Source organism: Scophthalmus maximus, chromosome 17, assembly GCF_022379125.1.
Source record: "Scophthalmus maximus strain ysfricsl-2021 chromosome 17, ASM2237912v1, whole genome shotgun sequence".
Lineage (NCBI taxonomy): Eukaryota > Metazoa > Chordata > Actinopteri > Pleuronectiformes > Scophthalmidae > Scophthalmus > Scophthalmus maximus.
The window spans coordinates 1,632,453-1,651,930 of record NC_061531.1 but is presented as its reverse complement, the minus strand read 5'-3'; the positions used below and the strand labels follow the sequence as shown (position 1 = coordinate 1,651,930).

The following is a 19,478-nucleotide window of genomic DNA, read 5'->3' as shown; positions in this document are numbered from 1 at the left end:
GAGACAGAAACAAGAAAGAAGAAGGGGGCTGAGGGAGTGCACAGTAAATCAAAAGCACCATAAATCAGCAAATGGTGGATTCAAGGCTTTTAAAGTCACTGGTGATGATGGGTCTCACTGGTGAGTGAGTATGTCACGAGCTGTCTCATGGACACAATTTGTCTTTCGTCAAAGAAAAATAACGTTGCTCCAGTTTCTCAACAAAACATATGAAGCACACAGTTAGATGATGGATGTAAAGCAAAGCAGAGCATGGATGTGGATTTGTAGCTCTCAAAGAATCTGGATTTATAATACACCAGGAGAAAGGAGGACCAAAATCAAAGGGTTGAAACTGTCTCACTGTGTTAAGTTCCCATATATATATATATATATATATATATATATATATATATACGCTAGCCTCAAAAAAATGATTAAACTGAGTGTATTAAAAAGCTGTGTGGTTGTTTCCATAACGGGGCAATGAATCATGTCCGTAGTGTAGCAGGATATCCATACAAGAATTGCAAACGTGGCCAGGATGGATGGTCTTGAGAAAAACGAAAGGTTATAATTGTAGGAGACCCAGATGAAAATAATGTGTCGACAGACAGGGCAAGAAAAATATTTCTTATCTTATTTATGGACATTACCCATGATGCCACTATCACTGGAAAGGCGTTTCGCTGATTCTGGCATCCTGCAAATAACCTACTGTACGGACACCAATATTTCGATGACTCCCCCATGGCGTCCAGACACTGGTGGTGATTGATGACTTTGTAACAGTTGTGATCGTGAACTGTGCCTTCAAGACATTCTGGGTGGCTTAGTTACGAGGGGAGCAGCGTCACTAGAGGGCGCCTGGAGTTTGCCGAGCTGCTCTATTTTTCTTTTGCTTCTCAACTCAACCGTAACATAGGGTCACGTCTACCCACCATTTTATCATGTTGGTGGAATAGTTGCCGTACAACCGGGCTTCATGAGGTTGATGTTAATTCACTGACAAAGGACGAGCACTGTGTCGCTGTCTGCTGCTCTCAAGTGCACCTTGAAATCCAGATACAGCGACCCGCTCATAAGAGCAAGATGAAAGGGCAGGGAGAGAAATCATATACTTAAGAAAGACCGCAACAAGACGGTAGGCTTACAAGGCAGGTGTGTTGCAGTGCAATTGGAGAGATAAGACAAGGTGATGCATTTTGACCAACACCATCTTGTTTTTTTGGATCCAGATGAAGGAGGGGGGTGGGTCTGAATAAGAGCTTGTCCACTGCAGTCACGATGTATCCACACTCCAGTGTATACCCTTCTTTATCATCTATTGGACTCTGAATGAGACCATAATGTACAAATTGAACATCGTGCTGTATAGAAGAAGACTTGACAACAGGGATTTTGACCATAAACTCGTCACATTATAAATCAAGTGAGACTTCTATAGAAACAACCAATAGAGTCGTCCTCTGCTGGTCATTCCAGAGAATACAGGCTTCAGGCACAGGGGCATGAACTCCCCCTCCTCACGAATCCCAAATCTAACCTGACGGTAATAAAACCACGAGAATGCACAGAATGAATTAAGAACTCCACTGTTACCACAATATGAATATCACATGTGGTAGGAGGTTGTACAGCTGTTCTTGGTGTGTCAGTGTCAGTGAATGAACAGGTTCAGACGGAGGCCGAGCAGAGCAGAGCCCTGTGGAGGATGAACATGGAGGAGGAGACGGAGTCCACGAGAAGTACTCGTCCCTCGTCGTCTGCTCTCGTCTCATGAGTGCTGTTTGCCAAAACTGTTGAGGGATATCGTGTTTCACACATTTTTGCTGTGTTGCTGTTTTCCTTGTTAGAAACTGGTTAGTACACGTCCCAGCAGCAGCAGCAGCAGCAGCAGCAGCAGCAGCAGCAGCAGCAGCAGCAGCAGCAGCAGCAGCAGCAGCACTTCCAGTCTGTCCCTGGAGAGAATGCTCCAGACTACAGGGTCAGAAAACCACAGGTCCTGTCACGGAGGTGTCTCTCTCACTCACTGCAGCCATGTGTGAAGGAAGAGGGCGTGCAGAGTGTGTGTGTGTGTGTGTGTGTGTGTGTGTGTGTGTGTGTGTGTGTGTGTTAGGTAAAGAAGCAGTCGCCTGCAGCGAGGCTTGGCTTGGATTTGTTGTCAATCTGTTCAGTTGACCTAACATGTTTACCCCTTGGCTTTTCCAATCCAAAGCCTGAGCCGTGGAAACCGCCCTGTGTGCTCCGAACACCTGCCGAGTGAGGAGAGAAGGGTCGGAGGTATCAAGGCTGACGCTTGTCTTGAATATTACTGTACAACATGAGAGTTTTATGTGCAATTGCTTTTACTATTTACTATTACTAAATACTATTTATTGTCTATTCCCCTTTTAATATTACAGGGATTCACTGTATATGATGCAGTGTTAATGCGACTTGAACAAAGGACGTTTTGGGGCGTTACCAGAACAATATATTTTTTCTATTCAGTTTTTCCCCCAGGGTTTACTGGTTTTGGGGTGGGGGGGCGGTTAGGGTTCGGGGTTAGGTTTCACAATCTATTATATAGGAGCCAACAGGATTGAGGAATGAGATGTATAGGGAAAGTTACCTTAAATTACTTCTGTTTGGCATTATATGTTTAAAATACATTTTTGGGGGACCTTTCGGGGGGCTGGGGGCTTCCATTGTGGGGGCAGATTGCCCCCCCCCCAAATTCAGTTGTAGGGGAAACACTTCTATTTACAAGGTGCACAGACCAGAGGCCTGTAGTACAAAGTGAGTTTAACTGGGGGTTAACCAAGAACCTCGGGGGTTAGACGGTACTACAAAGGTGGTTATGATGTCGATCTGTTAAGGGGGCGTGTTCGGCAGCACAAGGCCGTGCAGCGTATTTCTCAGAGGAAGAGCGCACAGTGATTCTGAGGAAAAGTTGTTGTTTTTTTGGTCATATTTACTCTAGAATCTTAATTAATAGCTAATATGATTGAAATGTAAGGACACGCGGACTACAACATGTGAAAACATTTAGGAGACTTGAATTCAAGGGGCAGTAAGCGATTCTATCAGCGAATATTTCCTCACGGTTCTCTAGCTGTCGCTTTTTGTGTGTGCCGGGAAAAAAAATTTGCGGTCATCGCTTACTGCCGAGCCGATCGCGAACCGCGACCTCCGGAATGCGAGTCCGACGCATAACCACTAGGCCAAAAACACAGAGCTGCAGCATTCCCCGCTACCACGTCTCTTAAGGTGGCGACGAGTGATGTTTACAAACTGCACTCGCATGTGGTGCAGTCCGCACCATTTTTTGGGGGTTTCGATTTACCGAGCCTGGGCTGAGCCAAAAAACCCGCATTGTTTTTCGGCGCACACACAGAAGCGAAATATTCACAGATTTTTACAAAACGTGTGTTGCTTTAGAATCGCTTACTGCCCCTTTAAAATCGACACGTCTCCACTTCAGATATCAGCCCGTTACTCACTCATAATGAGTGAAGACATTATAACTAAAGCACTTAAACTTCATATCTGACACAAAGACATAACTCTTTTGGGTTAACTGAGCTGAACAAAAGGAAAACATCTGTTCACAGCTGTTAGAAATAATCTGTAATGCACCTGTGTGAAGCTGCTTTGATCAAATCTTCATTCAGCTTCAGTCTTTATCCAACTATAAAAGGTTCCTCCTCCGTGTTGCTCTTTGCAAACTGGGATCAGAGAAGCCAAAAGAAAGTAAGGAGAGCAGGTTTTACATGTCACATAAAGACCTGCAGACTAGAATCATATCAATGAAACCCTAACTGTATTCAACTGAGCATCTTAAAAAAGTTTTATATAATCATCTTGGGAGAAAAGAACATAGGCACATAGCATAGATGACAGTGAGAACAAACTGGTTAATACTGATGCTATATTTTGTATTTTATTGATCACAGTAACGATTGGTTGAGAGAATATATTCATTTCACCACAAGTTGTGGTGTTTGAGAGAAATATTTGCTTTTACTGCACGTGTTTAAAATTTTGTTATTCATATTGGACAGTGTGCTTCTGTCTCAGTGTGTGTTAACTGTTTTAAAATGTGAGGTCAGTGCGGACATAAATGTTCAAAATGAGCTCACTAACGCTGAAGCTCCTCGTCAGTGGTCCAGCGAGGCTTCCGTAAGGTGAGGACAACTATGTCAGAAATATAATCGTTTTTATTGATGTTTTACATTGTGAGGTCAGTCAGCGGGAAGTGCTGCACATGCACACAATGCACATCAATATTTGCATATTCATCACTATTCATATCACGATTGACATATTTGAACAGTTATACAGACTTTCCTCATAACGTGCAACAACTGTATGATAATCATGACATGATTTTTGTAATTGTCAATTAATTAAAAGAATAAACAATATTTTTATATAGGTCCAAACCTGAGAGCTGCTCTTAAAGGTTACTCTTTCAAGTATAGTATAATGGTAAGTTGGAGTAAAACTCACCAATAAGTTTTCTTGCGCATAATCACCAGAACAGATTGAAACAGGTCCTGACCGAACACTGAGAATCTCCGTCATGTCTGAATCTTCATACCACGTTTGACCTTTTTCATAACCACCCCACCCTAACATGCAGAGCTGCCATTATCCCCAACGATTATCTCTTCTCCTGGGAGATTCACACGAGGGCAGGTCCTTGTAATGTGGCCCTTGGCCCCCGGGGGGCCAGCATTCACTTCTAATCCCTCTAATTTAAGACAGACAGACAGAGAGAGTGATGAAGAGGAAGAGGAGAGAGGGAAAGAGCAGGCAAAGACAGGAGAGAGAGAGTTATTAAATTCCTTTCATTTGATGAAAGCAGATTCTGAACACACAACAGGAAGGCCCACTGTGTGAAGCTAGTCATTGGCTAATATTCAGGAAGTGTTTCTCTAGTTCTTTCAAGAAAACTTTCATTATTCCAGATATTATTATTATTATTATTATTATTATTATTATTATTAATAATAATATTATTATTATCAATAAATCATATTTTCTTTTTCAAATGACGAGGGGTTCAACTTGAGCTGGAGAGATAGGCTTGTGACCCACAGGGGAAACACTTATGAAACATACAGTACATTAACAACGAGCAGTGCTCTTTGATTCCTGCAGGTGGCACTGCAGCAGCCAGGACGGTGTGGTCTCGAGCCTCACCCGGTCCGATGCTTCAAACACATTGCACAACACATTCTTCCTACCGAATTTAAAATATTCACACACAAATGTGATTTAAAAAAAACGTATGCATGGTGTCTGGAGGAGCTGTGAGAGGTACGTGCTGAGTGCTGTCTGAGATTCTCATCGTTTGGAGGTGATCCAGCTGCTGTGCTGTGTGTGTGTGTGTGTGTCATGTTTTGCTGAGGGCCAGCGCCGCTCAGTACTGTACTTAACTCCACATCAACAGGAAACTGTAAAGCTTCAACTACCAATCTTAGCAAAGCTTAAGAGCCTGACTCATCTTTAATAGACCCCTCAAGTGAGTGTGTTCATATACTTTGATATACGTGTGTGTGTGTGTGTGTGTGTATGTGTGTGAGAGAGAACCTCTTTGGTTGATTTATGGTTGTTTCTGAGTTCAAGCTGTACGGAGACACTTACAGGGCGAACTGTCTCTGATCTGACGTCCACAGGATGGTGAACCTTTCAGACTGCTGTCAGATATTACATTTCATGTTACTTTGTGACTTAGTTTATGAGGAACGGATCGCTGATCAGCCCATGGAAACAGTTGCATAATGAAGCTCCAGAAGTTAAACTAATATAGATATAATAATGTCCTCATCACATCATTATGTTGCCTGATCTTAGTCTGAGAGATGACAGTTCTATACCAGAGAGCCAGCGTCACTAAGTGGAGGTGCAGAGTTGGCAGCCTCTCGTCCACACAGGAGGCGTTTCAGAACAACGCGGTCACGACATTTCGGTCACTGGCCATTCTTCTTTTGACTTTCTCCAACAAACCTCCTCTGAACAAACACACACACACACACACACACACACACACACACACACACACACACACACACACAAACAGAGCCTGCCCTGGCAATGTTGGGGCCCTAGGCGAGATTTATGATCGGCGCCCCCCACCCCCAAGATGTTCACAGTACGTGACCCCCCCCCCCCCCCCCCCCCCCCCCCCGTATTTAGTGTCCAACATCCTCGCTCACTTTCTGCAGAGCCCTCTCCTTCTTCACCCGGTCACCATACAAATACCAACCCGGTCGTTCTGCACACGCAGCGACAGCAGGGATCCTCCATTCATGATACAACAACAGGAGGGGGGATCTCAACGCTCATTGGCTATCGCGTCAACGCGTCACGGGAATATGTCGCTCAAGTTAAAATATTTCAACTCAAGCGACTGACGCAAATTTGTGAAAGAAATAATAAAAAATATATCCACCAATTTATCAGTGTACATATATACGAGTTGTTCTGGAGTGTTCTTCAAACGTCATGAGCATCATGTTTTTCAAAAATGTTCTAGAAGTGTGAAGGAAATAGCACATGGTGCAACTTGTTTGTAAACCTCACCCACTCATTCACTCACTCGCTGCCTCGCTCACTCACATTTTATCAACAGGTCATCAACCCACCTCAGACTCTGAGGAAATACCCACGATCATATGTTTACTTTTGTGCGTGTGTGTGCACATTATCCTCTGTATTGCAACAGTCCTGGGTGTGTGTATGTTTGCAGTGTGTGTGTGTGTGTGTGTGTGTTTTTACTCTTCCTGGTCACCTTTTTGCTTCATTATCGCGATGGCCGTGTTGATTGACGTTACACTGTAGGCGGGACAGCCTGCAGCTGCCGGTGGGCCAGAGGAAGGGTCCCCCTGGACAGGTCTCCTGGAGACAAGCTACGGTTCACACCCGACTGCAGCTACAGCATCAAACTTTCCACACAGTTTAATATTCTGCTATGAATAGACAGTTTACTGTATCATAGGAGGCCACATCTGTCTGCAGTCTTGCCATAGCGTGACTGTGGTTGTTAAACCATGTGTATAATTGAGAACTGTTGATGTGTGGCTTTCGTTGCAACTGTCCTACAATGAGCAGACACCCTGTCGTACACAGATTTGTTGTGAATACTTGCAATAGAAAGCTAGCCATAATACGACTGTTTGGATTCCAAAACATGATTTTTTTCTGTCTAAGCACGAGGCACAGAGGAATCCTGACAGGTTTTTGCGAAGCCTATTTGGTGAAACATGATGCTTGCACAAGCATAAACGTGTTGCTTTACGAGCATAAAATAAGGAACGTCAGATGTAATGAGTCCTTGTTGATTGTGGTTCATGCTGTCATGAGGGTTAGGGGTCCACATGGTGGACCTTAGTTCACCAAAGGGGTTAGGTATGTAGTCGATTGGGGTTGTTTTTATCTGTGCATGCTTTATTCAGGGACATCGGAGTCTCTGAACTTAGAGACTCCTTCTCATCTGACATTTAAATGTGTTTCGTAACCAGAATATATTTCAAATCAATTATATTCAATTTGATACATTAACATACATTACCGTACATTATCTCAAGGCACCTAACATAGTGAACGATTCCATTGGCTATTGTGTTCAATGCGTGGCCCTGGCCACACTCCGGATCAGATCACAGTGTCTCCCATACACCCGTCCTGTCGTGTGGTCCAGCTCAGTCTGATGGCAATCTGGTGAACGGGGTAAGATGTTGATGGAACTCGCTGTTACCACATATCATGACATGATGCATACAGTCCGTCAGCCCAAAGTCCGGATTCTTCCCCAGGGTTTTCCCGTTTCCCAAAGTTTCCCGTTCACTACTCCTTGTATTGGAACATAGTGATGTACATTACTGTCATCTAATGCTGAGTTGTTGTGGAGATAGTTCTATAGCCAGAAGATCTAACTAGGAAACCGTTTCCGCCACAGGCCAGGAAATGCATCATCCTCTGACACACACACTGACACACACACTGACACACACACACTGACACACACACACACACTCTGACACACACACACACACACACACACACTGCCACGCCCCTTCACACACAGGCAGTGAAAGGACATCCTGCCCAGTTGTACGTGTGTGTGACTGGTGACTGCTGGCTCTCCATACCAGGTAAAAAAACAGCTCTCTCCTTCCTGTTTTCAGCCCCTTTAAACAACCTGTACCTAGACTCAGTCCCGCACCTTACACGTACGGGGCCGTTTCCACGTGCTTGCCTCATGCTGTTAGTCACAACGCTGTTAGTCGCTCTGTTGTGGAAGAGTTTCACACTCCCGAGCTGAACGTGTGAAAACTAGTCCGCCTGCTCGTCAGCTGTGACTGTGTCGGCGTCTGAGCTCAGGGAACAGAGAGCATGTTGGTAACAGTTCAACTAGAGAACAAAGAGGAAAGAAATAAAAGTAAGACATTTGTGGCTTTATAATGCTTTACGTGCTTGAGATTAATATTGACATTGATGATAGTGCTGGTTTAATGATGGGAATATGATGATAGCGTTACTTGTTTTCAAGGTACAGTTAGCATTATTAAATACACTTGGCATATGATGTCTGATACTGAACATGTCTGCGTACAGTTTGTGTTTCTAATCATTTCTGGACAACAATGGAGCTCTGTGGATGAATAAGATCAGGCTTTGATACACACAATATATTCCTTGCTGGTTTGAGTCTGCATGTGGGACTCGTGTACGGGATAGAAAATATAAAAAACTCATCAGACATATCGTCAAGTGTGCGAGAGACGCTTTGGATTTTAAGATGCTGTGAGGGTTCTCCTGCTCAGTTTTGCTCTGTGCGACAGTTAAAATAGAAAACTTGTATTCTTACCTGACGGCAGCTTTGCTAACACTTAAATTCCTGAAAGGAACACTTCCTCTAATGTACCAAAAGCTCAAGTACTACCTGGAGTATTTCAAACTGAACAAAACTGTTCTGCAGCATTTCACAAAGGCCAGTCGGTGTGAAAGACTGTTCCTAGGACATTCCTATTTTGGAGTATAGAGCAAGGAAAATGAATGCAGAAGTAGAAAGAAAACTATATGTTTTATGTTCCTGCTTTTGCAAAGCCATGCTCAGGGATGGAAATGAAGAGTTGTGGACAGTTTTATACTTGAACAGTAACAGTGAGCACTGGGCAGGTTTGGACTCTGTTACACACGGGTGACTGTAATGTCCTCCAATGCTTGCAAAGTGAACACTGACCAGTGGATGTCACCGACAGTTCCTATGAACAACAAACACATGTTGCACAGTAATGTTGAGGCATTAAAAAGAAAATTATACTCGATCACCCCCCGGTGACTTAATTGTTTTATATAGCAAAATAAACCGATTGTCCCAATATGAGGACATCATTTTTTTCAAAAACGACTTCCTGTTAACACATCCGTAATGAAATGAGATGGGACAGGTCAGTTTGTTTCAGGGGGGTGGAGTTAGCTGGAACATGAATCAGTTCACTGTTGAAACTGCTATGTGAAAACATGTATCCTCAGTAAAGTTATACCAATGTATGATATTGTTTTACAGCTCACCAGACTTCAACTTGACAGTTTGCTGTGTGTGGACAATGACTGTCTTTGTAACGGAGGTTGTGAAAATCACGGAAATGCCTTTTACAACTTTACAGTCACCCTTCCCCTTATTCTCCTTTTAAAAGCGCATTTGGTTTAAAGTGTTTCTCGCTCTAGCTTTTTTAAGTGTCTTAAAAAAAAAATTGATTTAGGGGAGAAGCTATCTTACTATTTTTATAAATCTTAAAAAAAAGAAATCAACAAACTTCTTGTATAAACGTATCGTATACCAATTAAATTTTCAATGAAAAGACAAGAAAATGTTCATTTTATCATTGGTTCTTACCCATCCATCCATTAGTTATACCCGGTTAACACAAAGTATTTGTGGCGTACCTCCTGTCACCAGTAGAGGTGCTGTTTTAGGAAACTCAACTCTGAGTGTGTTCACTCTGAGTAACGCGCGTGGACGACCACTATGAAAAGACATCATCAATGGAGCTCCGATACTACGAGTCACCATGGCAACCGAGGAAAGAACGAGGTCCTCCTACGTCACGCCGTTAGAGTTGGAGATACGATTTACCATGGTAACTGACCTTCAGTTTAAGGTTTTTAGGTTTTAAGTTGTTTCTTTTGTGTGCATTTTTCACTGCAACAGACGATGAGCGTAACCTCGAGGCTGCTTTAATTTGGAACCACATATTCCCGCGTCAAGTTGTTTCTCTCCGTCCACACAGCACACAGAGCTTCCGCTCAAACTACTTTGTGTTTCTGACCTTTCGACTTAGAGTTATCTGGAATTTTGTTCTAAATGTTTTTAGTTTCAACCTTTAATTTTGCACAAGTAAATGTTGTCTGTGTTCTGTTGAGCTCAGTCCAGATGCATGTTGGTGCTCCAAAAGGTTATAATGTGGGCATTTCAACAACTAGAAGATGTTGCCAAAAGACCACATTGAGCTGTCTCGTTCCTGAAATGTGTTAGTAAGAAAGTTTTGGGACATAACATGGACAGCATGTGTAATACACCAACACAAGTTTGAGTCAAACATGATCCATCTGAGCTGACTGAGCCGTCGGAGGAGCTTCCTGCTGATGAGGTTCTAACAGATGATGTGACGCCACTCACCGCTCTTGGTCCTCGCCTTAATTTAACATCACCTCATGGTCGGGATTTTGTAGCTGTAGATTGTCATTATTATATTTCAAACCCATCAAGTTTTGGCCATGTTCTCTACCCCTCGCTCCTCGTGATTGATCTCCTACAGCCACAGTGTGTCGTGTGTGTGTTCATGTTGTCGTCACCAGAGAGAGCATCTGAATGCACAGGAAGAGAAATGTGCAGCAGCCAATCTGTAGATCATATCAGTGTTTGAAAAGAAAAAAAGTTATTTAAGTCTACAGGGGGATTTTGGTTAAGTTTAGTTCTTTGAGTGCTACATTTTAGTCTTTTACGTTAAGGATTTTACATGCTGATGTGGTTGCAATTCATGTAGTCATTGAAAAATGATAACAATGTAAAATGATTACATCCTAGTTTTTGTCGATCTAATTGGTACAACGACGTGAAGTGCTGTCAGTTGTTGGTTATACCAACTTCTTCAGCTCCTCTCGGGGATTAGTGGAAGCTGCTTGGTCCATTTGCATGTGAATAGTCCCCCCCCCTCTCCCTCTCTCTCCACTCCTCCGGACATCGGGGAGGACCAGAGCGACAGTGAGAAACAGAGGCAGTCAGAGAGGGAAAGAGCGAGCGCAGCACCATCACTGCAGACGGACTTTGCAGAAGGAGCAGTTTAGGACGCAGAGAGAGTTCATTCCCGTCTCGGTCTTTTCAGAGAGCCCATCACTGCCGACCAGGGAGTCACACAACGGGCTTTTGTGAATGAGGGGAGGTAGGTTTTTTTTGTTTCTCTCCTTCTCCATGCATATCAGTGGGGTACACTCAGTCCTCTGGGTGAACAATGAGGGCTGACAGGACTGGTCCACTTTGGCGGTCAGAATGGGGGTTGGGGGTTATTAGACCTCAGCTGCCTTCTTACTGTTGAATCAGGCAGATCCCTGACGTCTGTACTGAAGTGCACTGTGGATTGCAAGACGCAGAAAGTTCTACTTTGCTGAGGAGGTTTTCAAACACGTGTACACGTGGTGCTGTAGTGGCTGTATGAATACCAAGAGCATTTTCTTTTATCTGCTTCTCATCTGTGAAAGTGTCCATATTTGGGCCATGTGCAGGTTCGTCATTTCAGTGTGGGGTCTGCTGCAAGAGCTTCACCTGCTGTGATTTTCAAGTCACACATGATTTGTCTCAGACCGTTCACTGCCGCAGCAGCGCCTCTTTTCACCCTCGTTCCGTTTAAGCTCTTGGCCGGCCTCTCAAAAAGGCCAGTTTGCTCTGGTTGGTCCATCACTCAGAGCATGTGTTTGAAAATGTCATGCGACTTACAGAGGGTCTTCCAGCTGTAAAACACGGCCGTAGCCACGGTAACAATGGTATTGGTTCCTCTGAACCAAATCGGAGTCAAAACTTGCCAGAAGGCAGCCATGTTGCATGTTTCTTGGTGTCATAGACCCTTTACAGAGAAGAGAGGTCTGAACACACAGAGGCTTTAATATACAACAAGAAATATTGATATTTCCTTCATTTATTTATATCTATACTATATCTTTATTATTTTATTTCCCCCAGAACCACACAATATAGTACACAGTCAGACTGCATTAAAATCATGTTTTGTATTATAATTTTGGATTTTTCTCTTGATAAATCAAGTAATAACGTGGTCTATAAAACAAAATACAAAAAAAAAAATCATCATCACAATATTTATAAACTCAAAGTGATGTCATCACCAACAGTCCCATACATAGAGATTCAGTTTCCCGTCAGGTAAAAGAAGAAAAAAGCACATCATCCTCACACACAACCAACGCATAAAAGGTTTGTCATATGCTTTAAAGTTGAAATAATGAATTGATTATCAAAACAGTTGATTTTCAGCCTCACTCATTTCTTCAACCCATGAATCTACTATCCCAATTTTGATTAAAGGGTAAATCAGGTTATTAAATCTTGAATCTTCAGACGAGTCAAAAACCAGGGGGGGTCATGTGATCAGACAGGTTGGGAACAAACTGGGGTAACCAAAGTTATTTGGAAGAGAAAGTTAAGGTCAAAAGTAAGATTATTACACAGAAACACTTCACCTGCTGTACTTACTGTAGTTGCTCTTGCTTTTCACTTTGACCTCCAAAGAAAGGTTTAGATAATATGGATGAAGTGTTGGTTTGTTTCCAACTTGTCTGTTTGATGCTGCCTCAGGGTTTTTCCATGGGCACAGGTTGGTCTGCTGTAGCCACACAATCCTTTCCACTACAGCCCCACAGCAGGAGGCAACTGCACCAACCTGCGACAGACAGTCTGAACTCATGTCTGTGCCGAGGACCATAGAGAAATCTCTCTGTCTGTCGCTGAGTCTAGTTTCACTCCTGCAATCCTGTCTGGACTTTGTTGTACTGTCCACTGTTTGTTTTTAGCCACATCACAACCCCAACTTTCCTATAGTCAGTGCCTCACTCAGAAATGCTTGACTCTAGCGGCCTGTTCACATATATGGACTCAAAGGCTGGAGCCGCGATGGGCTGCTCATGTTTTCACCGTCATAGACATACAAAAGAGACACTACATAGACAGACCGACGACGAGGTGCAGCCCTGCTGAGCATCTTTGTTAGGGGTGCAACGAATCACAAAAACTCGCAGGTCCAGATCGATCCGTGGCTTTTGAGTGAAGGATCGGATAATTTTTTGGATCAAGTCCCCGCTTGAGTGTTCTCTGACGCAGTGAGAGCGATAACTAGTCGAGAGCCAGTCGATCTCCTCTTGAGAAGAAGCACCAAACTGTTTCAGCAAAGCAGACCGTGTGAAAAACAAGGCAAAGCAAAGAGTTTGGATGTCGGTTTACTGCCGTGCTCCACACATACTGTCGCTCGTTCGGACTCACTGTGCAGTACGTTCAGGCTGACTTACGACTCAGGCTGAGGAGTAAAAGCCTCAGGGGAATTCAGCTGTTTGTTGTCATGGTTCATGGTCATTGCCGGCTTCAGTCTAACAATCTCACACACTCAGAGAAGTGATTCACTGTGTGTACGGTTCGGACACTTTGTCACATTGTACAAACTAGTTTCAAGGCAATGACTGAGGTGATACTGAAGTATACCTCATTTAAAAACAGAAGACTTCGATGAGTCAGGACAGGCTGGTAAGCCTGGATCAGCATACAGACAACGCGTCTGAAGCTCCGTCATTGGTTCATCTGTAGATCCACAGCGTGAGGCAGGAGTGACATGATATAACTCCTTCATGTCACAGTACATTGCTGTGCGGTGTCTGTGGTGCTGCAGCATGTGTTGCTCGATACAACCAGTGAGAACTGGGGTGGTTGTGCTGTCTACACAGACACAATGGTAATGTGGTCCAACAGACGTCTGTGTGTATTTGTCTGTAGAGCAGGGAAGTGAGGCGAAGGGGTTCATCCTCTTTGTTACTCTCACTCCTGACGGTTTGTCCGCAGTGAGGCTTTCAGTCATTGTTTTAAATGGGGACTGAGGGGGTTAGACATGAACATTACTGTCTATTACACTAAAAACATAAAAACCATGAGTATTGATCACACCATCCACTGATCTCATTCCACAGGAGGGTACACTACTGTAGATAGCAACATGTTGTCAATTGAAGTTCTGGAAATGCACCATAGACAATGTGTTGATCAGAAATTGTTGAAATGCAGGTGTGAAGCAAAATGACAAATCAGGCGGAGGTTTTGATAACCTGACTTTTAATGCCTTGTATCAGTCAAGCTCCCAAAAAACTGGATCAACCAACTGCTTATTTTTAGATGACACTGAATTGCCAAATTCAAATTGCTGCTTGTAGTTTGTAAAGCAGCTTTTCTGTTCAGTAATGTGAGCAGAGGTATAGGCTCACTGACAGCTGGAGGTATTTTCATTAGACTTTTTCAAGGTTCTCCAGAGCGTGACAAGGAAATATGTACAGTCCTCCTTTAACTGTTGCACTTCAGTCTAAAGACAGACAACTACGATGCAACCCAGTGATGAAAACTAGAGCTGCAACAGTTAATCGATCAATCGATCAGTAATCGATTACTAAATGAATCGCCAACTATTATCAGTTCAAGTAGTTTTTCAGGCAAGATTCTCTGATTTCAGCTTCTTAAATGTGAATACATTCTTTTTTCATTGCTCCTCTGTGACAGTAAACTTAATATATTTGGTATGTGGACAAAACAAAAAAACATTTTGTGGTTTTGAGAAACACGATAGGCATTTTTCACAATTTTATGACATTTAATGGACCAAACATCTTTTAACAGTAAAACAGAGAGTGAAACTGAGTTGTCTGTGTCTCTTGCTCAGTCCTTCGCAGCCATGACTCGTGAGGATTAGTTCTGTTCCAATGGTTGAACAGTTGGATATTTATAGCTGATTAAATTATGTGGACTAACACTTACCATCAGCGTGTGAGTGTGTGTGTGTGTGTGTGTGTACAATTATGACACAGTCATCTGAAACCAGCATAACTGAGAAATGTTTGTGTGTGCATTTTATGAGTAAAGTGCGCGCACACACACACACACACACACACACACACACACACACACACACACACACACACACACACACACACAGACACACACAGCCCTGAGTTCTCATGGGGATTGTCAGTGCCATCAATCCTCTTAAAGCACAGACAGGACTACCCACACAACCTGGTGCAGATGAGAGTAGGGATAGACTCTGTCACATATAGCTCAGCTAAGTCCAAGTGACGAGTGTGTGTGTGTGTGTGTGTGTGTGTGTGTGTGTGTGTGTGTGTGTGTGTCTATCCTATACACATGTAACCACTGCTCATGAATAGCTGCAGCTCAAATAATTTGAATATTGTGAAAAGGTTAAGGGTGAAGGTTAAATCAGTTTAAAAAAACTGTGATGTAAAAATCAGTATAAGCTACCAACAATCTTGGGGGAGCATGCGGAATGGACAGTTGACAGTCCAGGAGACAGTCATCAACACCTTCCACAGGAAGGCGTGAGCTTCACTAGGTCATCCCTGAAAGGGTTGGCTGTTCACAGAGTCCTGTCTAGAAACATATTGGAAAGTGTGGTAGGAAAAGACGCACGAGCAACAGGGACGACCGCAGCCTTGAGAAGATCGTCACGTAAAGCAGGTTCCAGAACATGGGAGAGCTTCACGAGGACTGAGGCTGGAGACAGAGCATCAACAGCCACCACACACAGACGTCTTCAGGAAGTGGGCGACCAAAATCCTCTTTTCAGAAGAAAGCACATTTTGTATTTCATTTGGAAATCAAGGTCCCAGCGTCTGGAGGAACAGCGTCATAGAATCAAGTTGCCTGAAGTCCAGTGGGAGATGATTTGCAGGACCTGCTGGTGTTGGTCCACTGTGTTCTACGCAGTCGTCGACCAGGAGGTTTTAGAGTTCCTGCTTCTGTCTGCCGACCGGCTTTATGGAGAGGCTGATTTCCTTTTCCAGCAGGACCTGGCACCTGCCCACAGAGCCACAACTACTACTGACCGGTTTGCTGACCATGATGTTACGGTGCTGGACTGTCCAGCCTGAGCCCCATAGAGAAAAACATGGGCTGTTGTCAAGAGGGAGATGAGAAAGGCCGCTATCACATCAACCTGGGCTTCAACAACCCCTCGGCAATGCAACAGGCTGATCGAGTGCTTAGATTAACATTCTTTTCAGATGTTGGATATTTCTGTATTGTAAATCCCTTTTCGATTGATCTTGGGATTTTTTTTTTTTTTTAATTTTCATGTGATGTAAGACATAATCATCTAAAATTAAAACAAGAAAAGGCTTGACATGTTTCACTGTCGGTGTAATGGATCTAGAATAGATGAAAGTTACACTTTTTGAATTGAATTACTTGCTTAGCGAGCTGCACCTATATATTCTCCCTCATTGAAACTCTGACTTGAAGTCAGAGATCTGCTGAGCTTCTTGACAAACGGCAGTTTGTCTGTGGTCCCAGAACATTGCTATGCAGTGTGGTCTCACAGGCACGATGGTATACCAACCAAACGAAAATTATTATATAGGGGAACAAATGCTTATTGATTAACAAATAGTATCAAATCAGTGGAAATGACAGCATTTCTGAACTCAACTCTGATCATTCTCTGTCTTTGCCCACAGACACTGCTGGAGAGCTCGAGACAGAACCCCTCACCCCAATGGAGGAGCGAGAGGAGAAGGAGAGAGGCATAATGGGACAAGAGCAAAAAGATGAGGGCAAGAGTGAAGCGCAACTTGCCAGCACGAATACCCAGAATTCCACGAGTGAAAAAGAGGAGCACTGCGTGGAGTTTTGTCCAGTGAAGAAGGAGGAGAAGAGGAAGGAGAAGGGAATGGAGGAAGGCGAGATGAAGAAAGAGCTGGAGATGGAGCTGCAGCTGTGCCAGTCGCTGCCAGGCCAGCAGATGAGCTTCATCCGGGGCACGGACCTGTTTGGCTACGTTGGCATTGAAGCGGTACTGGACCAGATGAGGCGCAAGACCATGAAGGCGGGTTTCGAGTTCAACATCATGGTGGTTGGTGAGTTTTACCCACATGAGTACAAACACAAATAGCAACTAATAATAGTAAACCTTAAACATAGTCTCCAGTTTGGTTAAAAAATGTATGTTTGTAGCATATATATAATCAACACACAGGCAACCTGGAAGCACACAAGAGAACAAACATTAGACATGTCAGAGGGACAATACATCTCATCTCATCTCAAACCGTCATCATGACAGGTTTTCAGACAAATGTCTAATTGGATAAAATGATGAAGAGATGACATGTTGTGTCCTCAAAGATCAATTTCACTATGACGTCTTGATTTGCTGCACAGACACGCCTGACTATTATCTACCACCATAACTCAGAAATATAGGGGAGACTGGGACTGTGTGAGTGCTACTTTTCACCCCATTCCCCTGCCCTCCCCTGTGTGTGTGTGTGTGTGTGTGTGTGTGTGTGTGTGAGTGTGTGTGTGTGTGTGTGTGTGTGTGTGAGCTGAGATTTTCTTTCACCAATTCAAACCAGCCATCCTGCTGTGCTTTCGGCCAATCACAGAGCTCTTCAGTGAGGTCAGTCTCTTCTGAGCCACTTAGCGAAAGCTCTCCACTGTGGCAAGCTTTCAGTCTGACCAATGGTATTTCTTTTCTTTATATTTCACTCTTCACTGAGAAGATCAAACTGAAAAGTAAAAATCTACATTCAAACTGCTGTGTGTGTGTGTTTGTGTGTGTGTGTGTGTGTGTGTCATATTGAAAGAGGAAGTGTAATTGTGTGATGGAGAAGTGGTTTTGCTCTTTCCTGCCACACACAGAGACATAATGGAGCCACTGCTATTGGCAGAAAAGGGAAGGTTAGCCTTAATAATTAAGTTAAAGCATGCTAATTATTTACTTACAATAACTTAGAATATGTGAACATGAAAGCCATGTATAGCCAGTTATCTTCACACTTACTTGCTCCTCCAACATTGTGAATGTTTAACGACTGAAGGCACAAACGCTTGGATTGATTTGGTTTGTGCGACAGCAGCTCATGCACATTGTGTTTGTTCACACTAACTCAAATGAATCCGACAAATAAATGCAGAAAACTTGGTAATTCACACAGTTTTCACGATTATGAGTTCATCGAAAACCAAGGAATAGACTCAGTCTGTATTGTTTTAATTTCTGACAGACCATGCACAGGAAGTGCATCGCTGCCTCATGCTACATTTGCACTTAGCAAACAGAAATGATGTACGTGTTTATTTCACATTGAGATCATATCACAAGCTATGAGCAGGCTTCAGTTGCTAACACATCATTAACACTATAGTTCAATGGTGCTGGCAGCTTGTTCTGCACACTCCAACACAGCCGGAGGTAAAAGCGTCCCCTCTGTGTGTCTGCAGGTCAGAGTGGTCTGGGGAAGTCCACACTCGTCAACACGCTGTTCAAGTCGAAAGTCAGCCGGAAGTCCTGCATGCCCAACTACGCAGAGGAGATCTCCAAAACAGTCAGACTGCATTCAGTCAGCCATGGTGAGTCCACACGCGCGCGCGCACACACACACACACACACACAATAAAAGCTTTGGGCCACAGTCAAGAAATGAGAGATCTTAGAGACCTGTTAGGGTCAGGGTTTGGGTCAGGGTCAGGTAAGGAGAGGGGTCGGGTTAGGGTCAGGTGTTAGGGTCAGGTAGGGAGAGGGTTCGGGTTAAGGTCAGGTAGGGAGAGGGTTCGGGTTAGGGTCAGGTAAGGAGAGGGGTCGGGTTAGGGTCAGGTAAGGAGAGGGGTCGGGGTAGGGTCAGGTGTTAGGGTCAGGTAGGGAGAGGGTTCGGGTTAAGGTCAGGTAGGGAGAGGGTTCAGGTTAGGGTCAGGTAAGGAGAGGAGTCGAGTTAGGGTCAGGTCGGGAGAGGGGTCGGGTTAGGGTCAGGTTGGGTAGGGAGAGGGGTCGGGTTAGGGTCAGGTAGGGAGAGGGGTCGGGTTAGGGTCAGGTAAGGAGAGGGGTCGTGTTAGGGTCAGGTCGGGAGAGGGTTAGGGTCAGGTCGGGTAGGGAGAGGGGTCGGGTTAGGGTCAGGTAGGGAGAGGGGTCGGGTTAGGGTCAGGTCGGGAGAGGGATCGGGTTAGGGTCAGGTCGGGTTAGGGTCAGGTAAGGAGAGGGGTCGGGTTAGGGTCAGGTAAGGAGAGGGGTCGGGGTAGGGTCAGGTGTTAGGGTCAGGTAGGGAGAGGGTTCGGGTTAAGGTCAGGTAGGGAGAGGGTTCAAGTTAGGGTCAGGTAAGGAGAGGAGTCGGGTTAGGGTCAGGTCGGGAGAGGGGTCGGGTTAGGGTCAGGTTGGGTAGGGAGAGGGGTC

The 19,478-nt window shown here is 44.2% G+C and overlaps 1 protein-coding gene across 5 annotated transcripts in view; it reads left to right on the top strand.

The window, feature by feature from the left end:
- sept12 (septin 12) overlaps nucleotides 1-19,478 on the top strand; it is a 53,965-nt gene that overhangs the window by 18,681 nt on the left and 15,806 nt on the right. Inside the window, exons 1-3 of one of the 5 annotated variants that reach the window (XM_035615639.2) lie at nucleotides 5,163-5,286; nucleotides 16,771-17,169; nucleotides 18,536-18,664. In XM_035615639.2, the coding sequence (XP_035471532.2) occupies nucleotides 5,262-5,286; nucleotides 16,771-17,169; nucleotides 18,536-18,664 (553 nt within the window). In that variant the 5' untranslated portion in view covers nucleotides 5,163-5,261. Of the gene's footprint in view, nucleotides 1-5,162; nucleotides 5,287-7,970; nucleotides 8,124-8,235; nucleotides 8,411-11,247; nucleotides 11,418-16,770; nucleotides 17,170-18,535; nucleotides 18,665-19,478 lie in introns of those variants that run through there. The other 4 variants (XM_035615636.2, XM_035615638.2, XM_035615637.2 and 1 more) reach the window with 4 other exon arrangements.